The sequence below is a fragment of the Nilaparvata lugens genome, chromosome 5 (assembly GCF_014356525.2).
Source record: "Nilaparvata lugens isolate BPH chromosome 5, ASM1435652v1, whole genome shotgun sequence".
Classification (NCBI taxonomy): domain Eukaryota; kingdom Metazoa; phylum Arthropoda; class Insecta; order Hemiptera; family Delphacidae; genus Nilaparvata; species Nilaparvata lugens.
This window is the reverse complement of record NC_052508.1, coordinates 1,270,056-1,279,734: the sequence shown is the minus strand read 5'-3', so window position 1 is coordinate 1,279,734 and position 9,679 is coordinate 1,270,056. Positions and strand designations below refer to the sequence as shown.

Here is a 9,679-nt window from a genome sequence, read left to right as displayed (position 1 = left end):
GTCGACTCACACAAATACTTGGGAATCGTTTTCAATAGCTCTATGAACTGGGCTAATCATGTGGATTACATGAAAAATAAATTAAGGAAATTCATATTTGTTTTCAGGCAACTCCATGACATTCTATTCCCTGCTGAATTGAGGCTCTGTTACTTTGCATACTGCCAATCATTGCTTATGGGAGGTATAATAGCTTGGGGTGGAGGTTATAGATCTGTTTTGGAACCACTCAATGTAATCCAGAATTCCATCATCAAAGCAGCTCTTGGTAAGGGTCGTAGATATCCAACACACGCGCTTTTCAATGAATTCAATGTATTCAACTTGAGACAACTCCATTTAAAAACATTATTGATCTACTCTCTTAAGAATTCAGAAAACATCTTTGTGCATCACATTCATAATTATGGTACCCGCAGTTCAAATACATCGAGAATATTGACAGACAGACTAGTAAGAACCTTTTCCGTCACGAATTCATCCTACATATCACAAATCCTTTACAGAAATATTCCTCCTCACTTGAAAAACATACAGAGCTGCACAGTACTCAAGAGAAAGGTTTCCGAGTGGTTGGTATATCTGGGAAGAGACATGTCAGAGGCGATCATAACATCTAATTATAGATGTTAACACCTTAATAATATAAACAACTATTCAACTGACTACATCGAATTATAGACTGACTGACTATTACTAATAATACCGTACTCACTGTAGTGCTGCTGCTCTGTCTACTATCGCGGTGCTGGGAATCTGAAGTCATAGCCGTTGGAATTGTACATTATATGTTACCTTTGAACATTTTCTTTCATTGCATAATTAATTTGTATCATCTTTCCACTCTGTATAATTTTCTTTATCATATTAAGTTTCTTGATGATTATTATTATCTTGTGTAGTAAGTTAGCCGAATTACATTGAATCATTCGCTCCTTATTAATTATATATTTTGCTCAAAACAGCAACTCGTGTCTACGCACAGGTTTTACACCTATGTAGGCACATTTCCATGTGAAATTACAACTGAAATTATAATATAATTATAACTGTTAGTGAATCATTAGGTATGATAGTATAATGAACACGTTTTGTATAATATTTGATTTGTATATTGTTCAATTTCAAGCTATGTATGTAACATTTATAATCTTAGAAAGATTTGGAAAACAACTTATTTTTGACTTTTTGACTTTGACTTGGTTTCTTGGCGACGGCTGCCTTCTTTGGCTTCGGCGACTTGGGCTTCTTGGTAGGCGGCTTGGTGACCTTTTTCGCCTTAGGAGACTTGGACTTGGCTGCCGAAGCAGCAGCACTGCTCTTCTTCGCGGCGGCTGGCTTGCTAGCTGCGGCCTTCTTCTTCTCACCGGCGGCAGCAGACGTTGCCTTGCTCTTTGTAGCCGAGGCAACGGCCTTCTTCGGCTTTGCTCCGGCAGCAGTGGGCTTCTTCTTCTTTGGCTGAGCTGACTTCGGCTTGGCACTAGCCGGCTTCGGGGCAGCACCCTTGGCTGCTTCCTTCACCGAGATCTTGAACGAGCCGGCGGCACCCTTGCCTTTCGGCTGGGTGAGAGCTCCCGATGCGACGGCTGTCTTCAGGTACTTCTTGATGAACGGCGCCAGCTTCTCTGCGTCGGCCTTGTAGTTGGCAGCAATGTACTTCTTGATCGCCTGCAGTGACGAGCCACCACGCTCCTTGAGTCCGGCAATAGCAGCGTTCACCATTTCGCCGGTTGGCGGGTGTGCTGGCTTGGCACGCGGCTTCTTGGAGCTGGCTGCTGCTTTCGATGCGGCCGCCTTCTTCGCCTTGGCCGGTGTGGACGCGGCTGGGACCGTTGCCGCTGGACTGGTTGCTGTCTCGGCTGACATCTTGTTGTTGAGTAGTAGAGTAGACAGTAGTGGTATCGCTGCTGCTGATGCTAACTTGCTTTCAATAGCTTCAAGATTCATCGAAAACAACCGACCTATATAGACTTGTACGGACCGATATGGAAGCTGCAGCGGTGGCAAGCCAAAATTGTGATAGTTCAGCAGAAATTCGTGCTTGTTGGCCGGCACTCTTTTGCTTATAACTTTGCAATCGCTCGTGCTACAAAGCTGCAAATCGTATTGTTGGTTTGCTCACACTATTCTCTAGACAACTGAATGGGTTTATATAGTAGGTAATTATTAGTGATTTTCTATTGAAAAAGTCGTTCAAACACTCTCATACCCGGCCGAACTCGGTACACTGCAACACTTGATCGACTATCCATCAATTGTGTGCAAAGAAATTCGCAAAAATACTATTGAGTCTGTTAGAGCATGTCAGTACGCATCTACACATGCAATAATATTGTACACTTTTATTGGTCTGGAACTAGATAATAGCCGAAAAGCTGACCACAGGTAATACACAGCCAAACACACTAGTACAGTACACAAGTAAGACACTTTTCTGTTGGAAAATCAAACAAATATGCATGTAATTGTAACTGAATGTATACTATTGAACATCCCGTCGACTTTTGAGTGTAATAGAATAATGTTTATCCAATTAAAATTGAAGAAAAGTTGAAAAAGTCATTTTCACCAGTTTAACTGGGCTCAGTGTGCATGTTGTGTCCACAAAATAAGCAAGATATTGAATGCAGGACACAGAATATGCAGTGAAAACTTTCCTATTTATTTGAATAGCTTGTAAATTATACAGAACGTTTGTGGTATGGTTAGCAGTCAATTTTGATTGAATTCAGTGTGAAAAACCATGTCTGTAATGTGAAAAACGCCGCTTTCCTTGTAGACTTGCTCCCGCGCTGTGTGGCGGGTTGCCTATCCACAGCCATTGTCGGGCAGAGTGAATGTCATTTTATAATAAAATCTGTACTTATTGCACATTTATTGTTGATTCTATGCTCACATTGTATGAAGAAATGGTATGCAGTGTAGACGCATTGATAATAACAATAGAAAAGCCAGTATAGATAGCTGGTTGTGCATAATCAGTTCACTATCAATTTAAAACACATTTGAATTTGGCGCCATAAAATGAACAGTCAGCTGGCTAGCCAATGACAATCGTTGTTGCCTCTATTTGCTAGAATATTGAGTTCTAATGGCTGGCGCACGCTCACACACGAAAACAAGCAAATAGAAGTGAATTTCCTTACAAATCATGCTGTTCCTTATAATTATGCTGTATTATCAATGATGGAAAAATTGAATGAATGAAAAAAACAAATGTAATTGGTGGCATTTATTGTTATTGCAACTCCCAATAGTTAATTATACTTCTAATACTATATAATATTTTTCACACTTCACCGTTCAATCCTATTTAAAACTCATCTAAAATAATCTAGCACTTTCTCCATCGTCTCCTCTACTTCTTATTTTTCTTTCTAATTTCTCTTCTTGATCTTATATTTATAATGATTACTTGAATATTGTTGTTTGCGATGATGATTATTATTCTTTTCTATTCTTCTTCTTCTTCTTCTCTTCTTCTTCTTCTTCTTCTTCTTCGTCTTCTTCTTCTTCTTCTTCTTCTTCTTCTTCTCTTCTTCTTCTTCTCTTTCTTTTTCTTTTCTTCTTCTTCTTCTCTTCTTCTTCTTCTCTCCTTGATTAATTCAAGATCACAATACGATGTTCTATTTCTTATTCTATAGTTCAGTTTCATAAGTTCTTCTCAATTTGTGCACATTCCTTCTTTCTCTTCTTTTCTTCCCATTGTTATCATTATTTTCCCTGTGATTTTCTCACTAGCTATCCAGCATGTTCAAATGTTTATTTCTCTTTCTATATCTATTCATCTTCCTACCTTTTCTCTTTCTATCTGATTACCTTCTACTAGTATCCATATATTATATTATAATATCCATATATTTATCCATATAATATTCGATTCTTTCCCACATTGAATCATACTATTCCTCTTCAAATTTATGGGGATATTATTCATTATCAGTTGTATTATGTATCTTTTCTCAATTATAACTTTCTTCAAAGATTTTTCGTTTTTCTGCTGGCTTTTTCTTCTCTTTTTCAGTTTTTACTGGATCCCATTTCGCTCTATCTCCACCATGAACACGATCTTCCACTACTGGATTCCATCTCTCTCTATCGCCACTTGGACTCGATTTTCCACCACTGGATTCCATCTCTCTCTGTCTCCACTTGGACTCGATCTTCCACTACTGGATTCCTTCTCGCTTACCTCCACTTGGACCCGATTCTTCCACTACTGGATACCTACTCGCTCTATCTCCACTTGGACCAGATCTCCCACTACCAGTTCTTCCTCAATCTTCGTCTTATTCACCATTAGGATTATTCATCACCGGAACTCCACACATCTACATCTTATTGTGTTTAGTGAATTTTGTTTTGAACTAGTGCTTTAAATAGTGAAGGGAGCCGAACTGTCAAGGCATGCTGAATGCACTCGAATCAAGAGACTTTTTCATTAAGGTTAAGTTTTATCAGTTTCATCCCCATTTTCCCCGTCATGTGTTGTTCTGAGGTCGGTTCACGATTGGTCTGCTGCTTCCATGATGCCTCTCACTGACACGTCAGCTCGCTCGCCCTCAAGTAGGTATGATTATTTCAATAATAGTAATAATGACGCAGGTATGTTTCTAGCAAATAAGCTCCACTCTTTCAAAAAACTTTTCAAGGCTGCTCACCTTAACGTACAATCCCTCAGTTGCCACATTGATGAACTCAGAGCAATCTTCCGTTTTCAGGACTTCAATATAATCGGAATTTCCGAATCATTTTTGAAGCCTAGTATTTCATCAAATTTTGTTGCATTGCCTGGATATAATCTTTTCCGGAATGATAGATTAAATAAAGCTTGTGGGGGTGTAGCAATTTATGTGAAAGAAGGTATCAAAACAAAAGTTTTAATCACATCTAAACAAGAGTATTGTTCCAGACCAGAGTTTATGCTACTTGAATTATCCTTATCTAGTACTGATAAATTACTCGTTGGTATCTGTTATCGCCCACCAAAAATAGGTCATTTCACAGATTTCGAAAGTGCCTTGCTTTCTCTTATGCCTTGTTATAACCGTATACTAGTTATGGGGGATATGAACACCGACTTGAACATGACAAATCGTAACTTTGACTACTTTCAACTGACTACAATTTTCCAATGCCTAAACATGACTATTTTACCTCTCGATCCAACTCATCATACTAATGAATCAGACACACTCATTGACCTTCTCATTGTTAGTGATCCCAATGAGGTTGTTCAAGCAGGCCAAATCTCAGTCCCAGCTATTTCTAGACATGATTTGATCTACTGTGTACTTTCCCATAAGATACCCAAGCCAGAACAGAAAATTATCACTTATAGAGACTTCAAAAACTTTGATGAAGCCGCCTTCCTGACTGATGTGGCTCAGACTCCATGGCATCAAATTGAAGCATTACCCTCAGTTGATGACATGGTCAAGACTTTCGAGAATTGGACTTTGACTTTGTATGACAAACATGCACCTTATGTGACAAGGAGGATTAATAGAAAACGACGAGTACCGTGGATGACTGAAGACATACTTAAGATGATGGGACGTAGAGACAAAGCACATAGAAAATTTAAAAAGACATTTGACTTGGACAGTTTGATAGAGTATAGGAGCCTTAGAAATAGGGTTAAACAGGAATTACGGAACTCAAAGATTAGGTACTTGAATTCGTTTATGACAAACAATAGACAAGACTCTAAATCACTTTGGCAGGGAATAAAAGAATTCGGGCTTGGCAAAGAGAAATCGAATCCACAAATTGACTTACCATTGAATAATATAAATGACCATTTCGTTTCACACTCTAACCAACGCGACGAAGTTGTCATTGCTAATCACATTGATGATCTTGAAGAGCAGGTTACAAACTTAGATTTACCAATCACTGATCAATTTCATTTCCATCCAATCTCAGAAGAAGACACTTTCAGAGCAATTCAACGTATTCATAGTAATGCTATGGGTGTAGACAAAATTCCTATTAAATTTATCAAGAAGATGTTATTTGCTGTTTTACCAACCATTACATACATTTTCAACAAGTCACTTGAAGAAGGCATTTTCCCTGAAAACTGGAAGTTTGCTCTGGTTCGCCCTCTAAATAAAGTTCCATCACCCAATAAAGTTGAGGATTTTAGACCAATCAGTATTTTACCTGCATTGTCCAAAGTGCTAGAAAGACTCATTCATGCTCAAGTTGTAAAATTTCTAGACAACAATAGTAAGCTTCATAACTTTCAATCAGGCTTTAGAAAATTCCATTCAACTGAGACAGCTCTGCTTCGTGTCACTGATGATATAAGGTTAGCTATGGACCAAAGAAAATGCACCATCCTCACCCTATTTGATTTTTCTAAAGCATTCGATACTGTTGATCATACAGTCCTTCTGAATAAGTTGGCTATTCTTGGTTTCAGTCACAACTCGTTAGTTTGGTTTAAATCCTATCTATTAGGTAGGAAACAATGTGTATCTGTCGGTGACAAAAAGTCAACTTGGAAAAACGTTATGCATGGAGTACCACAAGGTTCAATTTTAGGCCCTCTCCTCTTCACTTTGTATGCTAATGACCTTTCTTCCATTATCAAATTCTCCAGTTTCCATACTTATGCAGACGACCTTCAAATCTATTTAAGCTGTCCCATAACAAAAATTAATGAAACAGTTGGAATAATGAATCAGGATATCAATTCGATAGTGGAATGGACAAAGAAAAATGGCCTTAAGCTTAATCCCATCAAAACACAACCCATTATAATTGGATATTCTCGTCTTATAAACAATATTGACCTTGAATCGATTCACAAAATTAGTGTAGACGGTAATGACATTCCTTACTGTAGCTCAGTTAAAAATTTAGGCATTATTATGAATAATACTCTTGACTGGTCAGAACAAGTGAACAAAACTTGTAAAAAGGTATTCTCAGCCATGCATGCATTGAAGAAAATGCACGATATCCTCCCTAGAAACATTAAATTATTATTGGTTCAATCTCTCATCTTCCCACATTTAATGTATTGTAATTCTGTTCTTAACGATATGCAAGTCACTCTGAATGATAAACTACAGCGTTGCCAAAATTATTGTCTACGTTTCGTCTACTCTCTCCAACGCCATGATCATATCACCCCAGCCCACATTGCTAGTTCAACATTAAAGCTTCCCGATCAGAGGCTTTTTCGAATAGTCAAGCTTGTTAGAGATATCTTGATATACGGTAATCCGAACTATTTTAAAGATGATTTCAAATTTGTCTCTGAAGGTAGGAGGATAGATGCTTCACATACTAGAACCGGAGAAAGTACTTTAAGGATACCCAATCATCGAACTACTATTTTCACAAAATCCTTCTTAGTCAGTGCCTGTCGTGCATGGAATGCACTTCCTGTTTCTATCAGGTCCATCGAGAGCCGAGCGAGCTTCATCCTAACTTTAAAAAAACATCTTTTGGAACAAATGACTGAAACTGTCCGGCCCTAGAACGATCACATGACATCCATCCCCCACCCATCCCACAAATACAAACCTTTAAACCATGTTATAGAACGAATTGTATATATATAAATATATATTATATAAACTCATGTTATTTCAATTATCCACTGCATAATGCTGTATATTACTGAAAGTTGATAACCCTGATCTACTTTCAGCCTACTTCATTTTATTAATCAATTATTTGATCTTATCTACCTATATAATTATTTTACTCTATCAATTTTCTGTTTTTTTTTCTCTTTAATATTCATATTGATTAAAACTTTTACAATATTTCCATTAATAAATAAATCCTTAGTTTAAATAACGAAATTAACGTTTTGGTAGAGAGTTAGTGGGGAGGATATTTTTAATATTCTTTCCGAAGAATGGACATTGATATGTCCAAAGCTCCGCCAATTTATGTAGATGCATAACAATATGATTATTATCTATAGTTATTATATTACAAACTGCTTTTTCATATCATATACAGTTCAATAATTATTTTCTTAGTCTATATTATGTAAATTCATCTATAATTTTGCTGTATTGTAAGCTATTGTATATAAGTGTATAAGCCAGTATATATTGTAATCTACATAAATAAAGTACTCAATCAATCAATCAATCAATCTCTCTCTCTCTCTCTCTCTCTACCCATCTATCTATCAGGCTTTGTATATATCCAAACAAATATATTTATCTATTTGTGGACAGAATCACAAATCATATAAATATGATTAGGAAGGAACAACAGGCTTGGCCCAAGTGTTTTGGCGGCCCTGAAGCCTTTTTGGGCCTTTTTGCTGTAGTGGAGTGTAGCGTGAATGGTTAAGACGCGTGCGCGGCAGCAGTCCAATAGTGTGTTGTGCTGGCTGGCTTGCTTAACCTCCGAATCCGTACAGTGTACGTCCCTGACGTTTCAATGCGTAGACTACATCCATAGCGGTGACAGTCTTGCTCTGTGTAGGTGACAGCGTCACGAATCACGTTCTCCAGGAATACCTTCAGCACACCGCGTGTCTCTTCGTAGAGATACGCTTCACTCCGCCTCAGCGAGCCAGACTACGAATGGCCGGCTTGGTGATACCTTGGATGTTGTCTCTCAACACCTTCCTGTGCCGCTTGGCGCCTCCTTTTCCCAGACCTTTTCCTCCTTTGCCGCGACCAGTCATGCTGCTGCTGCTAGTAGTCGAGTGAAACTGACAAATTTTGCGGAAAATGTGCCTCTATTTATACCCTAGTGGTGACATTTGATTGGCCGACAGCCAACCGCCAATAGTAGGCCAGCATTCATCAGCACTGCAATTGGTCACAAATTGTCGACCAATAGACAGGCAGTTGGTCTCAAATTTTGCTATAAATAGTGGTGCCGAGAAAATTTTCTGAACTGGAGTCGGGCTCGAGACTCCGAGCAGGTAAGAAGCAGCAGAGGAGCAGCACAAAAGAAGAAGCAGTAGAGGAGAAGAAGAAGAAGAAGAAGACGGCTAGTGGGGATGAGCACAATGGACAGTGCGCTCACCCTACGGTCAGGCAGGACCACCCTGCAGCTTTGTAGCACGAGCGATTGCAAAGTTATAAGCAAAAGAGTGCCGGCCAACAAGCACGAATTTCTGCTGAACTATCACAATTTTGGCTTGCCACCGCTGCAGCTTCCATATCGGTCCGTACAAGTTTAATAAATTGAAATTGAAAAATTGAAATTGAAGTCTATATAGGTCGGTTGTTTTCAATGAATCTCGAAGTAGTGCTCGAGACTCCGAGCAGGTAGGATCAGTGCACAAAAGAAGAAGCAGTAATAGAGGTGGAGAAGAAGAAGAAGAAGAAGACGGCCAGGGAGATGAGCACAATGAACCGTGCGCGCACCCTATGGTCAGGCAGGACCACCCACACGGCTAAGCACAAAAACAGGCCCACCCTACAGGACAGCTCCTCCCCGCGTCCATCAACCTCCATGGTGAAGAGTGCGGGGGACAGCAAGGCAGGCAGTGTCGAGCGGAAAGGCTCCCCTGAATCTACACCACCCACCACCGCAGTAACGGTCGCCCAGGCCACCCAGGCAGAAGAAGGCGAGCAGGAGGGTTCCCCCAACTCTTCCCCATCCACCAACCATGTCCAGCCCACCCAGGCTAGAGAGGTCGAGCAGGAGAGCTCCCTCACATCATCGCCAACTAGAGTGGACG

The 9,679-nt window shown here is 39.4% G+C and overlaps 1 protein-coding gene and 1 pseudogene across 1 annotated transcript; both read right to left on the bottom strand.

Moving 5' to 3' along the window:
• Window positions 1–1,152: 1,152 nt before the first annotated feature.
• On the bottom strand, window positions 1,153–1,935 carry LOC120351546 (late histone H1-like). Its single transcript, XM_039429333.1, has one exon. The coding sequence runs from the start codon at window positions 1,864–1,866 to the stop codon at window positions 1,153–1,155; it is 714 nt and encodes a 237-aa protein (XP_039285267.1). The 5' UTR covers window positions 1,867–1,935.
• Window positions 1,936–8,318: 6,383 nt separating this feature from the next.
• LOC120351689 lies at window positions 8,319–8,674 on the bottom strand (annotated as a pseudogene).
• Between the last annotated feature and the right edge of the window lie 1,005 nt (window positions 8,675–9,679).

Bases quoted from the DNA above. Each gene is read 5' to 3' on its own strand.
- LOC120351546 (XM_039429333.1), bottom strand. From the start codon at position 1,866: ATGTCAGCCGAGACAGCAACCAGTCCAGCGGCAACGGTCCCAGCCGCG.